The following is a 24,661-nucleotide window of genomic DNA, read 5'->3' on the forward strand; positions in this document are numbered from 1 at the left end:
GGCTAAGAAAGAGACAAAAATTGTAAGTCTAAACAGTGATTTATAAGAAGATTATCTTGAAGGAGGTTAATAAAATGCATTTCATATGAGGACATGAAGTCACAGTAGTAATGTCTTTCTTCAGTGAAAGTCCAAAAACTATATCCCAGGAATAACTCACAATTCCTTATTTTAAATGTCTTTAGAATCATAGGAACTTAGCCTTGATCTTTGAGGTCGCTTAATTCAACCCCTTTATTTTATTGATGGGGAAAGAGTACTATGCAGAGAGTCATTTGCCCAAAACTACTCAGTTATTTAATAGTAGAATCAGAAATAGAATCCAAGTCTCCTGACTTCTAGACCAGAGTTTCTGTCTTTTCCCACAATACAAAAGATGTTTGCTGTACCTCTTTTATAATATGAATGCACTGATTTTTTTTAGAAATGAGATGCTGTTCTATAGGTAATAAAAACTAGAACTAATTTTAAAGGAGAAAACCTACACATCTTATGACCTATTCAGTACCAATGAATTGAAAATACTGTGGATTTTTTTTTCCTATCAAAAGTATTTGGGCAGGGCAGGGCAGGTAGGTGGTGCAGTGGATAGAGCTCCAGTCCTGGAGACAGGAGGACCTGAGTTCAAATCTAACCTCAGATACTTAATAATTGCCTAGCTGTATGACTTTGGGCAAGTCACTTAACCCCATTGCCTTGCAAAAACAAACAAAAAAGTATTTTCAGTCTTTAGCATGTGAGTTTTTAAAAATGCATGAATCAAAAGGATATTAAAAATAAGTACCTTACTCTGGAAACAATATTTTCAACTCTACTTTCTTTACTGTTGAATATGTGCTTTCTCCCAGTTTTCTAGTATCAAAAGAAGTGTCCAGATATATCCTAAATTTAAATGTTCCCTCTGGATATATTTAGCCACTAGGTAGATATTTGGATGAGATTAGGGTATGTGATTATATTAGAAGATTAAGAGATTCTGAAGGAAGCTTCATTACAAAGGGCTCTCCCCGCCCCAACATATAGAGAAATAAAAATGAACTAACATCTTATCAGTATAATCTCATGAGGAGAATATATCTAATCTTTATCAAGATTAAGACTTCCAAAGAAATCCATTGGAATTTTATATGTGCTACTTAAAGGTGATTTCAACAGTTAATTTGCGAAGATGGTATTAAAGCACTCAACTGGAAAGTCAATAATGCAAGTGGATGTTCAATCAGAAGGAAGAATGAAATCTAAGTCCACTAATTTTGGGGATACTTCTTGGAAAAAATAGGAAGGGATGGAAGATTTTTTATATTGAATATTATCGTCACTTGCTTCTCAGCTTTATTACAAGGTTCCTCACTTCATGCAAGTCAGGGAAACTTCCTATTTTCCTAAAATAAAATTGAATTTTCCCTGCTACTCTTCATAACCAAACAATGCTTAATGCATTGCCCTTGAGAAAGATGACTAAAATTGGTTCTCAAATTGGGAAAACTAGAATCAGTAAATAGTGTGCCTCTCTTCCTTTGTGCTAATTGTATACCCTATAGGCCCATCTTCTGTATTCATAGATTGTTCAAATAACATGCAGCTTGTAATTTATGCTCTTATTCTTCTTTCTAAAAGATGTATAACTAATTAGAGACCACTAGAAACTGTGCACTATGCTTGGCATAATATTTGGAAACCAAAACTCATTTAGTGGTTACCATATTTCACTTTCTGGGGAAGATGGCCTGGGGAAGACACCTAGGTTTGCATAATGATAGAAATACAACATGGCTTTGCTAAAGCCAGAAGTGAACTATCCATTTCATCACTTCTACCTCTATCTGTGCAATACACTCACTATACATGGGTGGAGTGAGCCTGTCCCACCACAGGGTTCTGAGCCTACCTAATTTTTGCATGCATGCACGGAGCCTTTCTTCAAGATTTGACACTCTGCTCTGAAGTTCATCGTAGTCATAGGCGCCAATCTCCTCTTGCAGCTCGTTAAGCACTGACGTCAGATTCTGGACCTCCTCTTTAAACTGCAATACCAATTTGGCATCGGCTTTGTACTCTTCCAACACTGGTATCAAAGGCCTAAGTTCATCCATTTTCGTTTTTATTGCCTGCAAGGTCAAAATAAGCTTGGTTCAGTGCGATGCGTGCAAAAATTTGTAACACCCTGACTTGTCCTGGCTTTTCCCTATGTGAGTGCAAATGTGAATATTCCCCATTTTATTTTATTTTTATTTTTGGTCCAAATGATGAATTAGAAAGAGCATATTAAAACAGTCTACAGAACACCAACATATTTGGGAAAGGTCTTTATTGTCAGTTTTGAATGCAACATCTTAGGGTTACATGCTTTAGATCACATACACAAAGTTCTTTTTTTTTCTTTTTCAAAAAAATGCATTGACAAGGGTTCAAACTATTCATGAAATGCATCTACAGTCACATGCAAAAGGAAGATCTCAGTTGGATTCAAGATTCCTTAATGATATGGTGCTAATTATTTGAAAATAATAATAAAATGCATGGTGCAAAAAGCTCTCTGGCTCTCTTTCATGGTTACATGGGAGTGAACTGCTTCTTCAGTCACTGCGGCATTGAAAAAACTCTTTTAAGTTAGCCCTGTAAGCAAGAAAATGAAATACTGTTGAGGAGCTAGCCCACTAGCCTGCCTTTCTTACACAGATAGCCATTAATACATAAATATTCTTATGATAATAATAGAAGAAACTCACATTTAAATGCTGGAGTTAGCAGAAATAACTTGCTGTCACAGTTATTTAGAATGTCCTCACAACATTTAGGCTCAGATTGTTTAAAAGCTATTTATGCATGCTAAAAAGGCAGAGGTAGTTATCTCTCTTCCCCAAGACCCACCATCATGATAGCCTTATTGGCCCCAAGAATTTAAAGTAAAAAAAGATCATGTTCTGAGACAGCAGCTAAGTGGAAGATTATTTTCTCTGGCTATATTTGATATAAATACACATGCATTTAATGAGCCTGATCCTATGCCTAAGAAGAAAGTACTCTTCTCTTTTGGCAGGTGCATAAACTCTCATTGGTCAATAAGGTCAATAAAGTTCCATCTTTCTTCAAATCTAAATCAGTAACATGCCATCAACATTAAAAAAGTTCATTCACCTCCCAAAAGAAATTTCTCATTTCTCAGACAGATCAGGCTCAATATTGTTTTATTTGTTAAATGGGTTTATCATTTAATTATGTGGTCATTCCATCCAATTAACATGCAGTTTTTTAGAGTTATTTCAAGCCTCATGCAGGGATTGCGGGGGGGGGGGGGGGGGGAAGGAATCCAAGAAGAATAACAACAAATAGAGGTGGGGGGTGGGGGTGGAGAGAAAGACTGAAACAGACAGGACATAGCAATTTTCAATCAAGAATGACTGCCGCAAGAAAGCTATCCCTCTTATTGTGAACTTTGCAATTTAAATTAAGGTACATATATACCTTACTTGGGGTATGTATGTATTTCCCATTTTAAATAATGTTGATAGCTGTATCCTAGGAAGGGCTGAAAAACAACTCCCAATCCTGAGCTATCTGGTGAAAAGGTACCACTTACCTACGAAAATAGGAAAGAGTTTTCTTGATTTCCCTGTGGGATAATAATTCCTCTATGCTCTCTGTAAAGCTACAATATATCCTGTCAAACCTAAATTAGGTCAGACTTTAAAATCCATCTATACTATAGCTATTTCTAAGTGGGATCATCAATTAAAAGTATCCCTTCGGCTTCCACTTCATGAAAGTGAGTCAACTATAGAGGAATGATAAATAAAGATAAAGTTCTTTCACTGAGCTACAATATCTCCATTAGTAGAACAGCTCAGTCATGAGAACCTCACAATTCCAGACTGGATTTTATTCAGGTGATCATCCAGGCTTTGTTTAACATTGCCCTTTTCATTTTCCCCCATGTGGACCAGGGAGGATAACCTGAACCTTCTTTAACACTCACATGGTTTTCTGGGTCACTTTCTCTCATCCCTTCATTCCCAAAATCATTCCCCTATTTCTAGAGGAAAGAGGAAAAAGCAAGACAGAGAGAACAAGCATAGCTCTGGGATAAAGAGTTGGAAGCACACACCTTAAACTGCCTAGCCAGATGTTGCTTGTGACTCTCTTCCACTTGCTTGAATTTGGACTCCAACCCTTTCATCTGGTTTTCCATCTTCTCCACATACTGTAAATCTCTCTGGGTTCGCCTGTCCAATACCTCTATTGATTGAGACATGTTTTGCACCTGTCATAAAAAGCAAAAAGGTTCAAGAAAAGAGATGTAATGGTGGCCCAGAAGCATCACTGGCTTTATAGTATATGACTATGACCTTTTCCACTCAGTCAACAAACAGAGCATAAGTAGCACATGCATTATTTACTAGTTAATCACACAATCTGATATTGTTATGACCAGAAACTTGAAAACACTATAAATTGGTTTTGTAAACATTTTGGTCTGTCATCCTTGGAGAAATAATCTGACAATCAGGAATGTAAATAGACCTAATAGTCAAGTTTAAAATACATAAGCCTCCATTTTCTCTTTGATTAGTCCATTGTATGCAATAGATTTGTGTTTGTTTATTTACTTATGTGTTCTGTAGAAGAAAATCCAGTTTGGCAAACATAAATATCTAACAAAGATGAATAATGCTGTGGTATGTATTTTCTCCATGTACAAATCTGGTTTATCTTTTAAAGCACACTGAATATTTCACCGCAGGCATTGATTGTTTAAATACAGGATGAAGAAGCAAGGAAAAAGATGATGGTTTCACTGTTTATGTGTCAGTATTTTTTTACCACCACCACTCCTTTCTCCTCCTCACCTCCCACACATCCTGCCCAGAATTTATCATAGAACACAATATCATAGGCACATGACTATTCTGCAAACAAGCATACTTGCAAAATAAAGTCAAGAATCCATCACCCAGGCAAATGAAGAATTGCTGCATTATTCCTTTATAGGCAGATTCAAATCTAGCTTAGCCTCAAGATGGATCTTTAATATTAAACAGGATTCCAGAGAGCTTAAAAGAAAAACAGTTTTCCTGCAGCCACTAGCTAACACATTTATTTTCAGGAAACTGGCACATGTGTGAGATTCTCTTGCAGGCTGTATGGAGTCAGTATTAAGTCTGGTATTGCAAAATCAGTGGTTGGGTCATTCTGCCAGAATCTCATCCAATTACTAAGAAAGATGCCTTCATAATGGCAAATCATTTGCCAAATGCTCGTTTATGATCTGTACTGAACTTAAAGATGCAACCCCTTTAGGGGGCCAATTCTTTTTAACTTGGGTGTCTTGAACATGGTCAATGACAGTGCTTATAGTTTCCTTTCCCCATCTTCTGTTCCTTGCCTTAGCACATGAAAAACAAACATAGACTTGCCTGAAAGAAGGCAGGTAAATATCTTTAGTTCAATGGAAAATGCATGACCTTTTTTGGACAAGAGAATCTGTCTTGCACACTTTACTCTTTTTAATTAAATTTTGTTCTTGTTACTTTGGGATGACTATGGTGATGATGAGAATTTTTTCCTGTTTGTTTCTCCTAAAAGCAGTTTTTCCCAGTTTTCCCAAAACAGTTATATTTTTGCTTTATTGACCAGCAAGTTCCATGTTTACTTTTCACCTGATCTATTCAAGCATCAAATTACTGCAATGTGGCATAATTGGAAAAATAGAATACCTAGGTTTAATTTCTTACTCTTCCTTTGAGTAATGTTTGATTGTAGGCAAATGACATTATCTAAACTTCACTTTGCTTATGTATAAAATTAGGCAGTTCAACTATATGATTTCTAAGATTTCCTTCAAATTCTAGCATTCACTTTTTGAACTTCTTACACATCCTTGAAGCTTCAACTTGAATGCTGTTTTATCTAAGCCTTCCCTCAGCTAGAAAAGATCACTCCTTCCTATGAATTTTTGTAGGTTTTACCCTCTCATATAACACTCTTCTCAAACTACTGTATATTATAATTATTGTGCCTTCTCTCTATTAAATTAAGTCCCTTGAGAACTAAAATGGTGTCTAGCCAGGGCTTTGTGAAAAAGTTTGCATACAATAGTTGTCCCAGAAATGTTTGCTAGATTGATGAAAGGAGCTCTAGAATAAGAATAAATGTCTCCCTTGGGGTGAATTTTCCCTCTCTTCTGCATCCTGGGGAAAATAAATAAAAATGGTGAATTAAAACAAAACTCATCCATTGGATAATATAACCTTGGTCTCAGGCATATAAGTACAGTGGCTAAAAGCCTAGATTTGGGAATGGACTGACTGCTGGCAAAGCTGATTGGCAAATCATAAGTGCAAACCTACCTCATCATTTAAGATTTATGTCAGAAAATGACAAAGAAGAAATGGGTTTTACTCTTGATAGAGAAGAGATTCTTTGTCTCTCAAAATTGCCAGTAGCACAACTGCATTAAGGTAGGATAACTATTTCACTGAAATTCTTCTGGTCCTCCTCCAAACCCTCAAGATTTACCATTTTAGCCAATTTGAATTATATGATCTATGTCTCATCAACTTGAGAAATGTCCTGTGTGGCAGCTCTTCACACATATAAAAAGCAACTGATCTATGACTTTGGGGTTGGATCCCAGGGAGTTGTCTAAGGCTGACTTGCTCCCTGCTTATATATCTAATAAGTGGGGGGCGGATTTGATAATATAACTTTGCTATTGCACCACACTAAGTCTTAATTTATAATGGAATATAATTATACCTCAGAATCTTTCTATCCCTTTGGTATTCTACCACACTGATTGTCTGTACCATTCAGAATAAAATGTCTGGCAACAGTGAATAGAGTGATAGACCTGACAGACAGGAATATTAGAATTCGAATCTTTCTTTGGACACTGAATAACTTTTTGGCCCTGTGCAAGCCACTTAATCTCACTCAATCTTAGTTTTCTCCACTATAAAATAGGGCTCACAATAGTACCTACTTATGAGAGTGCTGAGAAGTGCAAATGAAATAATATGTGTAAAGCATCTTGCATGTCTTTAAGCCCTATACAAATGTCATTTTCATCATTAAATCCAACTGGACTGAGAGATCCATGAAGGTGAGAATGTGGGAACAAAGTTTTATATTGGTGTCTCCTACAACACTGAGCACCATGCCAATGGCTTAGTACAGGATTCACAAATGGCTAACAACAAGGCTATTGTGCCCTTCTAAAAACTTACAGCAATCCCTTCTGTTTAAATAATGCTTTAAAATTTCCAAAACACTTTCCTCCTCCATTGTGTCATGTGATCCCCACAATGACCCAGAAAGCTGGACATGATAATCATCATTGTGTTTGTTTTACAGCTGTTTTACAGTTTCTGTTTTACAGAGTTAAAGGACTTACCTCTCGTTAATGGAACTGGTGGGTTGAAAACCCAAGGCTTCTTGCTTTGGTCTACTACAATTGCCACTATACTGTTCTATCTCTTGGTAATATATGTTAATTTAGGGAGTAGTAGCTAGTAATACAACATTCAGAGGTTGAATAAGGCTTTAGCACTGAAACTTTCCTTTGCCCTGCCTCTAGTGCTTTTTTTAAATCAACTTTAATTGGCATGCTAGTTGGAGGGGAAGGAAGTTGAGTCACAGAGATTAGCAGGGTGTTGGATTAAATATATGTTCAGATAATCTGCACCAAGGAAATAAACTGCTGATTGCTGGCTTTTTGGGGTTTTTTTTTAAGGTTTTTGCAAGGCAAATGGGGTTAAGTGGCTTGCCCAAGGCCACACAGCTCGGTAATTATTAAGTGTCTGAGACCAGATTTGAACCCAGGTACTCCTGACTCCAAGGCCGGTGCTTTATCTACTACACCACCTAGCCACCCCTGATTGCTGGCTTTTAATATTTCCAGAAATCAACTAAAGATGGGACGGTCAAGGGCAGAAAGGATTTACTCCCCAACAAGTGTAACAAGCTCATCCAAGAAAGAGCATCCACCTCTGTCCATCTGCAGCCTTTTACACAAAAAGAGAAGAAAATGCAGAAATGAGTAAAATATCAGATAGAAAGAGGGGAGCCCAAATAAAACACTTTTCTCCTTTTTTGCTACTTGCAAATTCTCAAAGAAAAAATAAATATACCTTTTGGGAAAGGAAAAATCTCAAAGAACAAAGACTAAAAGAAATAATGCTTATGTCCCTTAAAAATAAACAGTACACTAGAAGAAGAATTAGGATTGATTTTTTCTTTTCAAAATAATTCTGATTTAAGTTTAAGCAGAAGGGAAAATGAACTACTGGACAGAGTGAAAAATTAAGATCTACATTCAAATCCCACCTCAGATATTTACTGACTGTGACCCTTACCAAGTCCTTAAGTTCCTCATTTGTAAAATAAGAAGGTTGAACTAGATAGTCACTAGCATTTTTTCTGGTTCCAAATCTATGTTCCTATTGTCTGGTGAGGCTCAAGAGGCAAGAGAGTATTACAAGTATCAGGCTTCTGATCAGCCTCATTAAAACCTAACCTCCAACATCATACCCAAAGCTCATCCCCATGTCTCAAGTTCTTGGGAATTTAAAGTCTTCAGATGTTTCTAAATTCTCTTACAAAAAATAGAAAATTTTACAGAAAATTTGGAAACTGATAATCTAAGTTCAAATCTCAGTTCTTCTAATTATTATTTGGGTGACACTGGACAATCAATTAACACTAGAATGTATTAAGCTTTACCTATATACTAAGCACTAGGAATAAAAACAAAAAAAGTAAAAAGAATAGCTAGCTTAAAGGAACTTACATTCTAAAAGGAAAAAATGATGTGTACATAAATATATATAACAAGGAATTTTCAGAAAGAGAGGAGCCCTAAAATAACTTTCCCAAAGAAAGGCACCAGCAGCAGTGGAAAGAAGGGATGGGCAGCTATGTTCTCCATTATAAAGTGAGGGGTTGCACAAGATGAGTCTACATTCCTTCCAACTTTCAACCATATGAAATCTTGTTTCTATACAAATATGGATAGAGGAAGCAAAATTCTTCCTCATTACCTATTTCTCTCTAGAGTTAAACTCTTTTGGTACTAAATAGCCCCATTGTCAGTTACTATAAAATTGACATACAGATCTCATCTGTCCCCACAAAAACCCTATAGAACCACCTCATCATATATTAAATGAAAATGAGCATCTTGAGATATTGGGCGAAAAGAGATTTGCCTTCAACTATAGGGTCCTTCACTCACAAATATTTCTCTTTCTTTACTGGCATAGCAAACACCTTAATTTAGGCACTCATCACCTATTTCCTAGTCTCCCAATTGGTCTCCCAGACCCCAAACAACCTCCCACACTGTTCTCAATGTGATATTCTTTAAGGATAGATAGATCTGATCATCCTGCTCTCCTATTCAAACACAATAATTTTCTATTACCTCTTGAATAACTCAGAAAGGTTTCCATTTGATTTTTAAAGCCTTTCACATCCTGACCCCAACTGATTTTTTCCCAAACATCATATATGAATCTTTTTCTACTCTATAGTTCATCCAACTAATTTTCTTCTCATTCCTCACTGGGCATACCATCTCCCACCTCCATTCCATTGCACTCACTGTCCCCCTTGCCTGGAAAGAAATGGCAAAATCACTTTTCTTCAAGAGTCATGTCCAGTCCCATATTCTATATGAAGTGTTTCATGATTTCTCAAACTGCTAGCACCTTCCCTGTCCAAACTATCTTGTATTTATTTTTATAATATAGTATATTTTAAATATATTAAACATGTTTCTTCTAAATATACTTGTAGATATACATAGTGAATCTTCCCAATCTCTCCATACAATTTAAGCTCTTTGAGGGCAGGAACTATTCCATTTTTTTCCCTTTATTTCTTAACTATGTATACAGGGCTAGGCATATTGTAGTTGTTTAAAAAAACTTTTTGATTCACTGCTTATTGACTGAGTTAGACTCCAGACTTGATGGGCTTCCTCTTCAATGTCTCAGGAGGAACTCAATAGATGTACCTATTTGTGTATTTTTGATGATTTTAGATGTTATTTTCCAGAATAAAAATGCATCTTAAAAGTGGAGGGAATAGGAGAAAAGATTGAACTCTCAGTTGATTTACAAAAATATGGTTTGTGGGAACCTGACTAAAGTATGATAGGTAGTAATCTAGGTCCAAATGTTTTTTAGGCCCCTTAAAGGCTGAGGACAATATGGTGGATCTGGCTTAGAGGATGCCTTATTGAACAGCTTTGCACAAACAGAATAAAGAGGTTTTTGAGAGGTTCAAAGTCTTCTAAAAGTAAAACTCATGTCACTTTTTAATGACCCAATTTTCTCTACTTCCCCAAAATACCACAATATAGAAATCTCTTTTCCTTTATATCATTCTTTCTCACTTCATTCTCTAACCATATCTTATGTTTTCACTGGGATGTCGTAAGAAAAACCATGCTAGATTCAGAATACAAAGCTGTTGGCACAAACATTGATCAGTAGAGTCTAAGTTAGGTAAACATATATATATATATACTGATTCCCTCTCCTTCTACCAGACAATTTAAGCTCCTTATGACCAGAAACCGTTTCATTGTTTGTTGTCTTTGTATCTCCAGTGCTTAGAAGGATGCCTTACACACTTGTTAAGGGTTTGTTAGATTGAATTGAATTTGAGTTGTTTCCAATATAACAAAATAATAGAATTCCAATATAAATAGATTGCATTAAGTCATCCGCACTCTTTCTCCTAGCATCCCTGTGACAAAAGATAAGATGTCTGGGAGCTGGCATTCAGAATTTGACTTTGCAACAATCAAATCTAACTAGGGATCAAGACATGACCTTGATCTTAATGGCATGCTTTTGCCAATAAGAAAACCAACCCGATTCTGACTCCCTCTTTCATTTAAAAGATGACAGGTGCCATGTATTTGTATTATCTCATATCTAAATTCTCTAAATCAAACTCTATATTAACTGACAATTGAATACATGGTAGTGTTGTCATCTTCAAAATGATGTTCCAAGATCAAGATATTCCACCTGAATCATTGAAGAAACTTCACTGATAATCACTTCCATTTTAGTATGGAACTTCACTGATAATCACTTCCATTTTAGTACAAAGTATACTTTATTCTAAATTTTTTAAAGAGTTTGCTTTACTAAAGTATAATAAATAGCAATAAGATTAACACTTAATATTTATATAGTGCCTCCTATGCTAAGCATTTTACAATTACTATCCCATTTTATCCTCACAAGAAGAAACTGAAGCAGATAGAGATCAAATGACTTGCCCAGGGTACCATAGTTAGAACTGTCTGAAATTAGAGTTGAACTTAGGTCTTTCTGCCTCCAGACCCAGCACTTTGTTCACTATGCCACCAACTATAACATCTATTAACCCAGACAGGCTACTCTATCTGACCGCTCAGGGGGAAAATATTTACTCCTCCCATTTGAGAAGTAGGAAGCTATAGTAATGAAGAGAATTTTTATATATTAGAACCAGAAGGAATTTCAGTTATAAGAGAGGCATTAGGTAAGCTTTCCTCAACTTCACATTCTTCAAGCAATGCTTACTTAGGATGCCCAGTTCCTTGAAGGAAGATAGGTCTCTTTTAATTTTAATTTGTGTATCTCAACTAATATAGTGTCTTGCATATAATAAATTGTCATTAACCGGATGGAGTAGAATAGAATTAAATTTACACTTCAGTCCTACTGATTCTTATTTTCCTAACATCATTATTCATCCACTGGAAGGATTTTCTTAAAATGCATATTAGACAAAATGATCTCTGAGATTTCTCCAGTTCTAAAAATCATGTGAATCTATCAAAAGTAAATGAACATTTGTGTTACAGTGGGAAGAGCACTGAATTTGCAATCAGAATACTTAGCTGTGAATTCCTTCTGGGTTTGTGTTACCATGGGCAAATCCATTAACCACTCTGGACTTTAGTTCACTTATCTGTAAGTTGTAAATTTCGAAGATTGAACTAGGTGATGTTTAAGGTTCCTTTCAATTCTAAATTCTATGATTTTATGTATATTCTTCTCAGGAACTGTAGTTGAAATTCATCTTATAGATTTTTCCATCTCCTTTAATTTATTCTACTCCTAGTTGCCTCTCTCATGCCACCATATTTCTTTCTCAAAATCCTCATTGTTTCCAGGCAGATTTCAGTTGTATTAAAAGTAGTACCATTTCGGTTTGAATAACTGTTATCCCCAGTCCTGCCCAATGTATTTATTCATTTCAAAGCCAATATTCAGTAATCTCAAGTAATTTCTATTTCAGTGTAGAAAAGAATATTTTTGGACAAGAAAATAAGCCTTTTGATATTTATTAAAGTTTATTACATAGGAAACTCCCTTTTTTATTCTACCAACTGGAACCTCCTTTATACTTAGGAGAAATCTCTAACACATTCTTAATGTATCATATATGAAAAAACAGGCCCACTTTGAAAAATGTGGATCTATTCTCCAAGTAAAAGCCCTAAGTCCTTCCTGAAATGTATTGGCTCATTTAGGCTGAATGCTTCACTTGTGCCTTGACATCACATTGAGAGGATGAAGAGAAATACTGAACTCAAGCAGGAAGGATACCATCCTGGCTGGTATTATATCCAATATACCAAATATTTCTCTTTCCTTGGGACGATGGTGTGGTGATGGTGGTGGTGGTGGTGGTGGTGAGGTCAAATCATCACACAGGTTAAAAGACTGAGTGTCTTTGAATGACTACTTTAGTGTCACTGTGAAAGGTCATGTGGCTGTTCCTTAGTCTACTAATGATAAGTCCAATTTCAGTCCTTCAGAGTGAAATATTAATACCCACAGTCTAAGAGATTCCTAAGCCCCAGAATTTTACTGGGATGACTTAATACACTGCTTTACCAGGAAGGCATAATCAGTGGTAAACATCCAGCCTAGTCCGTCACCCAGGCCCAGCCTTTCGACAGCAAGGGAAATTACATACTCTTAAAAATCCCAATTAGGTTAAATCAGAAAGTCAGCACATTCAGAGAAAACAGAATTTCTTCAATGAAATGGTTTCCTGTGCCTACACTTGATTTCACAGTTATGTATTTTAATGAGACTCTTTTGATCTCCTTAGATAGTAGATTATGAAAAACTAATCAAATGAATGTCAGTGTGAAAGAGAAAAACCACCAGATCCTGCTACACCACCCTGTTGGGCTAGGATATTTTACTTGGTCATCTTGATAATGACCAAATATAAAGAAAACCAAGGGGAATAGTCTTGATGAAACTGCCCATCTGTCTATCTCAAGGTTACCTGCTTGAAACGGACAAAAACAAGTCTGATGAAAACTCATCACATCACATAACAACCTGTCATTTGTTCATCCATTCATTCATTCGATCAATCAACAGACAGCTATGAGAGTGAAAAGGAGTATGGCACAGAGGCTTAGGATCCAGAACTAATCCCTTCCTGATTCTTGCACTCCAACATAAATGCACACAGCCCTGCATTCCCCCATCCATCCAGAGCTTACCTTTTCTAATAGCTGCCTCAGCTGTTTTGTCCTGGCATCACGGGAGCACATAGTCTGCTGGGGGGCCACCACAGTACATATACACCTCCCCTCACTGTCCTGCGCTGAGCTGTACACTTGCCAGCTTTCCTCTGGGTTGGTAGGCAACACCTGGACACCAGTAGGTCAGGACATGGAGAAGGGGGAGAGAGAGAAAAAAAAACAAAGAGAAAAATCTAAGGTAGCCAACCAATGACTAGTGAACTACAATGAAAATGTATTCATTCAGCCTAAATACAAATAAAAAGACCCCATCCCATCCTTTTCATTACTTTTACCCCAGACTCTTTCAACATAAACAAAGAGATGAGAATGCAAATCTATACTGGGTCCCAGGAAACACAGTAAAGCAAAATTTCATTTTCAAAAAAAAATGCAAGTTAAGTTGAGAGGCTTTTGGAAAATGTAGAATTTTCTCCATGATCTGTCATGTCAAGTGGGATAGAATGTTCTGTGTGTGTATGTGTGTGTGTGTGTGTGTGTGTGTATGTAATATGTGGTAGGGGAAGGAGAGAATCACAGCACGGAGATGGGGAGCAAAGAAAATATATTGTGTGATTGACACTCTGTAGTCACAGCATCCAGAAATCAAAATTTGTGTCCCCTCCCCTTGCAACTGCTAGCAGGGGATACCTGGCTATTAGGGACACTGGCTCTATTTCTCCTTGACACTTAAATGGATGGAGAGCAATTGCAGTAATAGCAGAGTACCCAGCATCCCATTAGTTGAGCTGTAATCAATGAGAGCCTTAGTGCTCTTCCAAGGTCCAGAAGCAAGGTAATTACTGCTTTGGAGAAAACACTTTAGCATTTGACTCCCCACCCCCTTCCCTTTCTCTCTCTGTTTTACCCCCCCTCTAACCTGCAAATTGTTTTGTGGGTTTTTTACAAGTTGGACAGAGATTTTCCCAATGTTATCCCAAACCATGCCACACTGATTGTAAGCTGGCAATCTGAAAGCCCACAGAACTAATAACAGAGACAACCTTTCAGACTGGGGCAGTTTTTCCTGTGAGGGAGGGGAAATAGCTGTGTAAGCTACACCCTCTAACAGTTCTCTGATCACACCTTGCAGCTTTCAGGCCAAGTGATTACAGCTTGCCCGGCTGTTACCGGGGCTTGCATATGCCTGGATTTCCTCTAGTCTCAGGTCAACTGGGGAGTAATTTGTAGTTCTCCTTTCTGAAACCTGCTCGTTCAATGTAAGTAGTTTTAGTCATTCTTAAAGTCAAATAGTTATAAAACCTCCAGTGATAAGGTGGTCATTAAAAGAAACAGTGTAATTCTTCTTGAAACAAGTAAGATACTTAAATGTAGCATCTTTCTTCGAGAAAGAAAGGCGCTAAGCTCCAAGCCAAGGCTATTAACTCTTCAACATCGAAATGCTAAGTAATGGAGAAGGGTGCCCTTCAGCTTCTCCTTTCAAATAAATGGGGTCTTTTTTCTTATAAAGAGTAAGTGAAGAGAGGGACTACCTCAGGCAGACCCATTTTCCAGTAGTTCAAGACGTTTTAGAAAAAATCTGTCTCCAGTTTTACTTCACTATTATCCTTTTTTATTCCTCTCCACAATTGCCCTGAAAGACCTCTAAAGGTCCCTTCCAGAGATGACATTTTCTACGTGCAAATATTCTTTTCAGCTCTGGAAAATAAACCTTCATGTTATGATTTAATATTCATAAGATTTTAGATCGTCAAAAGAAAAGGAATTGGTTCTTTCTACTATGGCCACCATACCTGGAATTTGAGGAACTGCCCCCCCCCCGAGGGACAGCTGCACCCTGCTTTTAATTAAAGAACCCAGGATTTCCATCTTTGCCATCTGCTCTCAGAAGCAGTGGTGGGCCGAAGGGGTGTGTGTGTGGGGGGGGTGGGGTGGAGGAGATGTTTATTTTCCTGCTTCTTTTTACCCCCACCCCCACCCCGACTCTGAGGAGTCCTCTGGTCCGCCAGACCTTGTGCTCCACCCCGCCCCCTAGAAAGACCCCAACACAGCCGTTTTCCAACTTGTTATGCAACAGGAAATAAAAAAAGCCCCCCACCCCCCAATCTGGAGCTGAGAAGGAGAAAGCGTCATTTAGACTTGAATGCAGAGCTGAGGCAAAGAGCAGTCAGACCACGGGTGTCCATCCCCTGGCCTCTGTTAACCCCTGCCCCAGCTCCCCTGAAGCCCATTCCGCCCCTAGCCCCTGCCCTTATCTTGTCCTTCCAGTTTCAGAGGCCCAGGCCCCGACCTCTATGCAAGGCAAGGCTACAGCCAGACGAACAAAAATATCTATTTTAATAAGAACTCAAAGGCGATGAGATTTCAATCTGCACCGCCCCCCCTCCCCCAGTCCCAACTGAGAAGCTTAGGTTTAAGCTTTGCCCAAAGAAAAAGGCGCCAACCCATTTGAAGCACCCAGGAAAAAGAGAAATGAAATAACCGAATCCCTCCGAAAGTGAAGGTGCAGCGCTCCTCGGTATGTCACCACACCCCCAAAGTGCCTGGATCCCCTAAAACCTTTCCTCAACATTGCTCCGCTTCTACCTCTGCCCTCAACTCTCCTCTGGATTTTCACACCCATCCCACCGCCGAGGGATCCAGTCTGAGGGAAGGGGGAACTCATGCAGCATGCCCGCTTTTGCTTCTTTAGCCGGCAGAGTAAGTCCCTGGGGCGTCGGGGGTGGGTGGGGGCACTTACACCGGTGCTCCTATCCAGCGTCCCCCCACTGGCCGCGGTCAACTTGGTGGTGTTGAGTCCCACCAGCGAGGGCAGTGTCTGAGACATCCAGTTGGTGATCATGGCCATGGTGCTCAGCACAACCCCAATCTTGAGCAGCGGCACCGACATCGCGGCTCGAGTCGCCTCCTCCAACCAGCCTTCATACTGAAGAAGTGGCTTGGAGCAGCGCGCTGCGCTCCGGCGCCTCCTCTCCCTGCCTCGGCTCCAGCGACGCCCCTCGCCCCTCGGACATCGTGCCCAGCTCGGAGGATGCGCCGCCTTTGCTCTCCGATTCTGCCCCTCTGGCTCACTCTCCTACCTTCCCTCCCTCTTTTGCCCCCCACCCCCCCACCCCTAGCTAAGAGGTTCTCTGGGCGGGCACCGCACCCCGGGAAGGAGAGAAGTGGAGCGAGACCTCCGGGTTCTGGCCAGCGTGGGGGTGTGAGGGGTGGGAAAGGCGCTCAGGCTGCGGAGCCCGACCGGGAAAAGGCAGGGACGGACGAGGGCCGGTGAACAGGGAGGGAGGGAGAGAGGAAGACGAGGGAGGGAGGGTGCGGCTCCAGAGCGGGCCACGGGAGCCCTGGCCTGTAGTGAGCACAGAGGAAAGGACCGGGGTTGGAGGGATCCGGAGAGGGGAGGGGGTTTGGAGATATTTCCCCCCCTTTTTTTCAAGATCCCACTCTCAGCCACCCAGACGACTCCCAGGCGCTCGGAATTGGCATGCCCGAATCTGATTAAGGGGCGGGCTGGATAGGGAGGGGAAGGGGTGGAGGGAGGATGGAAGGGAAAGAGAGGCGGGGACCTGGGGATTGGTGTAGAAAAACGCAATCTGATGTCAAAATGGGTGGATTTTTCCTCTCCTTTCTCCCTCTCCTTATTGCTCCCGCTTCCCTCTGGCGGTTGAAACAGAGACCTACAAGCTTCTGTCGCTAAAAGTGGTTGGAATTACAAGCTAGATTTATCTGGGCCAGTATCACTATTCTGGCAGACTTCAAAAATCTTTCTTTCACTGTCTTCTCGCTCTTCACCTCCCGCCACTTTGGTCTCTACTTCCCTGTGTTCTTCCCTCCCTCTCCATTTTCTTTCCTTTATTCTCCGTCCCTCTTGGCTCCCTTCCTCAATGCTAGCTTTTAGAATGGGTGGCAGACTGTGGTCATTCCCAGCTAACATAATCTGATCACCAACTGCTCCTTAAATAGGAGCTCCACCCCCCCCAAAAAAACATGTATCCAGTTCTTTTTTTCAAAAGTTTTTTTTAACCTCAAAGGTTTAGGACAGGGCCAGTTTCATTTCTGGCTGTTAGGGGTGTTTAGAGATTTAGCAAGGGTAGGGGATGCTCTGAGATGGGGGAAGCTCTCCGGATATCTTAGCTAGGTTTAGCCTCCTCTCAATCTGCAGTCTATCCCTTATCTTCTGCAATCATAGCATATTCTGTATCAGATGGGGTCTGGGAGAAGGTTGTGGCATCTCTCACCTCAGAAGGTCTTTGTTAGCCAAAGCCAAGAAAACTGTTTTGAAATCCATGTCATAGAATCACACCCTGCCATCAATCTTGCAAAATATATCCAAGAGTTTGATTTGGATTTACCCCTCTCTCTTTCCCATCCCAGCTCACAAATGGCACCACTCTCAAACTGAGTCAAACTAAATGCAAAAAAAAAAGTTTGTAAAAGAATGATCCCCTAGATCTGGATTTCAGCCCTGGCTCTGCCACTAATTTGTCATTTGAATTAAGCAAGTCACTTCTACTTGCTGGGTTTCAGTTTCTACATCTGTAAAATGGGGGGGGGGTGTTAGAATCTATTGTCTCCAGATCCCTTCCAACTGCAACACTCTGGGATTCAGTGCCTGCTCTTTCAGTTCCCTCTCTCCTGTAGTTTGGCCATTTGGATTGTTGGAAAACTCCAGACCAGTAGTGTCATTCTAAAAGGGAAAGAAACTTGAGAAAGAAAAAGACCTCAAATATTTCAAGAAAACCAGGTCCTGCCTGGTTATCTTCCTATATACATGGTTGTGGGTGTGTGTTTTTTTAAAGGAGTCACCTTATAAGGTGTGTTATGAAGGCTTTGGGGCCACTGGAACTGCAAAAACTGCTTTCTTATTCTTGATCTCTGAAATAGAAAGATGGGGGTGGGGTGAGGGAAGAAAGAAACAGAGAGAGGTCCCTGGGTATTTCTTTCTCTTCTCTGGCAATCTGTAGGGAATTTACTATGGGCCAGGAATTTCATCAGAATAAGCTTCACTGACACCTTCAGAAATCCCCATGTTAATAGCATTCTAAAATTTGTAAATGACCGCTAATCTGAGCTGAAAGTTGGTCTCCCTAAACCCTTAGATCAAGGTTTTCCAATCATGTTAGTAGAAAAGACATTCTTATACCCCTCCCTAGTTTACTCTTTCTTTTATACTCAGGTTACCATTAAAAATACTCTAAGCCTGAAAGGGAGATTAAAGTTTAATTCTGTGGCTGAATGTAGCTAATGCTCTCTCCATATAGAAATTCCGTGGTCTGGCTCTGGTGTAATCAGTGGACCCTTAGGAACATGTTGCTCCATCTGCTCTTAAGAATTCAAGGCAAAGGAATAATCCTCCTTGGTGTCTCTATTACCCTTTCCAAATTTACAGCCAAATAAGCCAAGTACAATTGGATGACAGAACTCTGACACAAATGGGATTTTAATGAAATTTTTAAAATTACATTGGCACAATGCTCTGCATGTGCATGTGGGTAGGGGGCTGGAGACTATCCACTCAGATAAACAAAACTAAGCAATTTCTTGTTTAATTATGAATGTGATCCTGGCAAGCACAGTATGTTCAAGGTTGAGCGAACTTCACTTGTTGGGGAATGGTGCCATCTTCCAGTGTAAATTGGTATTACAGTCTTTATTGTTAGCAAACATCTCAGCAGCTGAAGAAATTCTTTCTGGGATTTTTTTTTTTTAAAGCAGGTAGCTCACTAAATCTGAGATACTCTCTCAATTTCTTTCATTTAAAGAAATTTTTAAAAAGGGATCTCAGCCTGGATAATCACATTTGCTCTCTAGCTTCAAAGACTCGTGGCAATCATCACTGATCATTTTCAAATTTCACCAGCATTACACTTTCTTGATTACAGAACAATAGTATCTTAATTCTAATTCCTAATTTGAATCAATTTGGGTGTTTCTCAACTGGCATCAATCCAATAAAGCAAAACAAACATTAATTGAGCACCTACTTTGCACCTGGAAACCCAAGGTATGAGTATATATATGAGTAGACAAAGAAACATTATGTTCTAATTAACTTGTAGAATTTATGATTGCTTAATAGGTTTAAATCTGAAAGAAACATCAGAGATCATTTAATGCAAGACTTTCATTTTATAGATAAAAGAACTGAAGCCCAGGGAAGTTAAATTTGCCCAAAGTCACACGTAGTGCTAGGCTTAGTCATGAAGATAAGGGTTTTAATATTATCTCTGATACTTATAGAGTAAGTCATTTAACCACTTTATGCTTTTGGCAACACTATAGCACTTGCTGATTAAGTAATAGAGGAGTTTACATCTGCATTAGTGTAGTAGTAAGAGTTTCCAGGACTGACAGAATCATAGATAGTTCATGTATTTATGTACCAGTTCCTATACTGAGCTATGTAGAAAATTGAGAAGTCAAAGTGGGAGGAAAGTTGGGGGGGGGTTAAGAAGATTACTTTTAAGTCTTATTAGTCCAAAACTATTCAAAGGTTTCCAAATTGCTTTCCCTTGTTTGGGTGAAAGGTTGAGGAATAAACTTCATGAAATGTTCAGAATGCATTACTGAATAAAAAAATAAATAAATTTTCAAACTCCCAGGGGTGAAATCCTTTGAGATTTATCCCCCAGGTAATCATTGAGCTCTTTCATTTCCTTTTTTTGAAAGAAAATAAAGCAAACAAAACTCTTCCTAACTTTGAGATATAAGGTCTTTGATGGCTGAGATTATATCATTTTGGACTTTGTAATCACACTGTCTGTCCTTACACCTGACTCTTAATAAATTTTTGATTGATAGGAGGGTTTGTGATTTTTCATAGCTCATGTATCACATGAATTTACAAGATGAGCCAACTTACTTAGATATGCTTTTCAGTGTTGGATTGATTCCCTTTAAAAGCAAAGGTTTCAAGGCTCTCTATGGTATCTTGACATTCTGTTTGTTTTGTAAACTGAGCCACTGGTGGTTTTCTGATGCAAATTTCATAGGATGTATATATTATTTATATATGTATATGCATATATATATTTGTATGTACAGGGAGGGAGAGAGACAGACAGAGAGACGAAGAGAGAGCTTTTTTAAAAAGTCAAAATAATAGCAGTGTGGAAGAACTCAATGAGAAGCATTGAGCACACATTTTGGGAAGCATTCAACAAAAGAATATTCCAACAAGTAAAGCAAGAGAGAGGTTTCACACAAGCCACAGTTATAACCACAGTTATTGAGGTGATTGCTAAACTAACTGTTCTTTTTTTTAGCAGTGGAAAAAAAACTGTACAAAAAGGTCATTGAGACCTGCTCATCATCATCCTTGCTTCTCACTGAGTTCTTCCACACTGCTATTATTTTGACTTTTTAAAAAAGCTCTCTCTGTGTCTCTCTATCTCTCTTTCTCCCTGTCCATACAAATACATACATATATGCATGTGTATGCATGCATATATATATATATATATATATATATATAAATAATATACATCCTATGAAATTTGGATCAGAAAACCACCAGTGGCTCAGTTTGCAAAACAGACAGAATGTCAAGTTACCATAGAGAGCCTTGAAACCTTTGCTTTTAAAGGGAATCAATCCAGCATAGAGAAGGCTCATTACCTCCAGGCCTAGGCTAATAGTCTCATTATTACAACGAAAAAGAATCAAAAAGATAATCATTCATAACACCTCAAGGTAAGGCAGACTAATGCCCTCTAATACAATTAGAAATGTCAGTAGAGAAGGCAGCAGCAAATTCAATGCGATTTGGAAGGATATAAAGTACTTTTAAAGCATATGAGGCTCTTTGCAAAAATGAAGGGAGCTAGATTATGGGTTCTGTAGTGTTCACCAATACCCAGAACACTCAAAAGGAAATTTAAATAGAAATCTCAAGTTTTCCTCACTCAACATCTATCTGATTTTACAAATCTAAGACATCATAATCTTGACTAAAACATCACAGATCTAAAAACTAAAGTCTGAAAGTCAATTCTATCATTAATAATAACAACCACTCCCCCAAACCATACAAAAAGACCATGAACAGATTTGAGGGAGAGCATAAAGATCCAGGTTGGGCAGTGTCAGGAAATGAAAGATGGTGGGGGGTGGGGAAGATTTTTCCTGGGAATAGATTTACTTCTTCCTGCTTTGTCTAGCATGGAACCATTTATTCTTTAGTACTTTGATTTATTAATAGTTATAAATATTGTTCAAGTAGTTTCAGCATTGTGGGGTAGTCAAAGAAAATTGAAAGCTACCTCTCCTCTGGCCATCAAATTATTTTTTCAACTAATATAAGGTAATGGGATGGGGTGGTTTTGTGAATATTTTGGTTTTGGGAACTCAGAATTTAGACTTTTATTCTATTAGAAAAAGGATAATATAATGGGAAGAACACACCAGACCCCTTTCTAGGCTTTAGCAATCTCATCTGCAAAAAGGGGAAAATCCTTTCTAGCTCTAAGAACATTCTGTAAGATTTATTTACAAGTCATTTTAAACCATTTTATTCCCTGAGGTTCAGTAGTTCTTTAAAACAAAATATTATGGCATAAACAAAATGAAAAAAAGACTCAGATTTTTCAATTTATCACAAAATATTCTTATCCTACTGTCTATGAAGAAGACAGAAAACAAACTGTTAGCAATCCCGTAACTTACTCCCCAAGTGGAAAAGGACATCATGGCATCATAGAAGGCTAACCTTAGAATCAGGACGATCTAGTATTCAAATCACATTTTTTCCTTGTGGCCATGGGCTTGTTGCTTAGATTCAATTCTCACAACCTCAGTTACTGACTGTTTGCACATAGGCATGGGAAGAAATATGAAACTGAACATCTAGTCATAATAAACACAAAACTGCTATTCACCTATGGGTATAGAACACACTGGAAATTCTGTACAAGCAATCTCCTGACTCCTTGCAATCTAAGGACCCATTTTCTAAGTTCTTTTCCCTATATTGACACTAAAGAATCACCAGAGTCAGAAGTAACACAAATGGTGACATATCACATTTTATAGAGATCTGCAGATTTTAACAAGCTTTCACACATTCATTTAATCTCCACAACAATGCCATGAAGGAAATAGGCCAGGGTTCCCCTTATTTTGCAGATGAAGAAATCAAATCTCACAGAGGAACCAGTAGTTTGATGGGCTCTTTCCTCTGTGCCAAGTTGTGCCCTAGCATAATTTTAATTTGGGAACCCTAGGGTGAAAGCATTCAGAACATAATTATTAGTTTCTGTATTCTTAAGGTGAAAGATAACATGCCCATAAAGTTATAGAACAAAGACTGGAAATGGCAGGTTCTAACTCCTGGTCCATAAAACATTCTACTATTAGACAGCTTTGATTATTATAAAAGATCTTTCTTGTGTTAATCTGAAATCTGTCTCTTTGTTAAGTTTTCTCTGAAGTCACATGGACTAAATATCTTCCTCATCCCTATGATGTCCTCCAGATAATAGAGCAATTATGTCACATCTCTGCTTAGTGTTTTCTTTTTTAGACTAAAAATCCACAATTCCTTCAATTTATCCTTCTGATTCATAGTTTTCAGCCTGGGTCTCCATCTCTTTGGATAGGTGTCAGTTTGTCAATGACTTTCCTAAATATGACACCTGTAACAATAAAGTATAATATTATGGATAGGGTTTGAATAGTACCGAAACCAAGGACACCACCCCGGACATTATTTGGACACTAATTTTATCTTCAGCTGCATTAATAAGATGATGTTTTAATTTTCTTTCTTCTTTTAGGAGCTAGATTATGCTAATTTTTAGTGGGGCTCTGCTCAGATCACCTTTTGTTACTTGCTAGTGAGGAAGGAAAGACAGAGGTATGCGGAAACACTAGAATTAATGAAAAAAAGCAGGTGTAAATCAACACTAAGGTGGTGGCATGTGCGTGTTTTTAATTAAATAATTAATTCATCCAGAACAAAGTACAAATTGTACAATATTATAAACATGCAATAATACAAAAATACAAGTTTTGCTAGGACCTTTGAGGCTCCCTGAGTGAGTACATAGATAGCAGTACATACATTTTTTTTTTAGTACACACATTTTAATAACATTTAAAGAACTTTGTAACCTACAGGTTCTGGGAGTTTCTATTTTAAAAACAAGCTTCCACAGCAGCCTTTTTTACTAGGTATTCTGCTGCTTTAATAAGAACTGCAGCATCCTACCTTCCTATCTTAATTTATACAGACTCTAGGTCTGAAAACTAGCAATACTCTTCCCTAGTCACCTTTTGAAGGCCTACCTATCCTTTAGAGCAAGGGTATAAAACTCAAAAACAGGGGTCACTAAACTCTACATAAGGATTCCTGTGGGTAGGATAGTGACATAGAAAACCACATATTAATGTTACTTATCTTCTATTATATTTTTATTTTTTTTGCTTAATATTTCCCATTTACATTTTAATTTGGTTCGGTTACCACTAAAAAGAGTTGTGGGCCATATGTTTGATTCTTCTACTTTAGTGGCAAGGGTGTCTTTGAAGTTCAAAAGAAAATAATTGTTTTAAAGTATTTTGTAAACTTCAAACCTCTTTAAATGTCAATTATTATTGTTATTATTAGATTGTAGTCACCAGGCCTCCAGTTTAGTGAAAATTTAATTTCCCATAGTCTTCTATTGCCCTCCTATTGAGTTCAAGTCTTGTTTAATAGAACAATATGGGTGTGTGCTAGTGAACATGTAATAACTAGACTCTTCCCTACAAGTAACATTCATATCTACTTTGTTTAATGTACATTATTAATATTTTGTAAAGTTTTAAATCAACAGAACAATAAATTTAGTGCTGATTTGTAGTAATTGTCAATTTCTGAGGTATAAATACTCACACTGAAAATTTAACAATCTGCTCTTCTTAAAACCTATTTAGAACCGGCTCTGTTTGGAGACTAGTTTAAATGTCACCTTCTTTATGAAGCCTTCTGTTATCTGCCCTATTAAGGATTCAAGTAACAAACATTTTTTAAACATCTTACTATAGGCAAAGCATTGTCCTAGCTACTGGAAAAGCAAAGGACAAACCAAAAAGCAGCCCTCTCCTTTCGTGACCTTCAATTCTACTGTGGATTACAAAATGGAAATAAGAAATATATAATGATTTCTGGTT

The 24,661-nt window shown here is 38.2% G+C and overlaps 1 protein-coding gene across 2 annotated transcripts in view; it reads right to left on the reverse strand.

Annotated features, from left to right (window-relative positions):
* OLFM1 (olfactomedin 1) overlaps positions 1-24,661 on the reverse strand; it is a 62,202-nt gene that overhangs the window by 28,337 nt on the left and 9,204 nt on the right. Inside the window, exons 1-4 of one of the 2 annotated variants that reach the window (XM_074210733.1) lie at positions 16,254-16,547; positions 13,532-13,681; positions 4,106-4,261; positions 1,889-2,108 (exon numbers count right to left, since the gene is read on the reverse strand). In XM_074210733.1, coding sequence (XP_074066834.1) covers positions 1,889-2,108; positions 4,106-4,261; positions 13,532-13,681; positions 16,254-16,403 — 676 coding nt within the window. In that variant the 5' untranslated portion in view covers positions 16,404-16,547. Of the gene's footprint in view, positions 1-1,888; positions 2,109-4,105; positions 4,262-13,531; positions 13,682-16,253; positions 16,548-24,661 lie in introns of those variants that run through there. The other variant, XM_074210734.1, reaches the window with a different exon arrangement.

This window comes from Macrotis lagotis, chromosome 1 (assembly GCF_037893015.1).
Source record: "Macrotis lagotis isolate mMagLag1 chromosome 1, bilby.v1.9.chrom.fasta, whole genome shotgun sequence".
NCBI classification, from domain to species: Eukaryota; Metazoa; Chordata; class Mammalia; order Peramelemorphia; family Peramelidae; genus Macrotis; species Macrotis lagotis.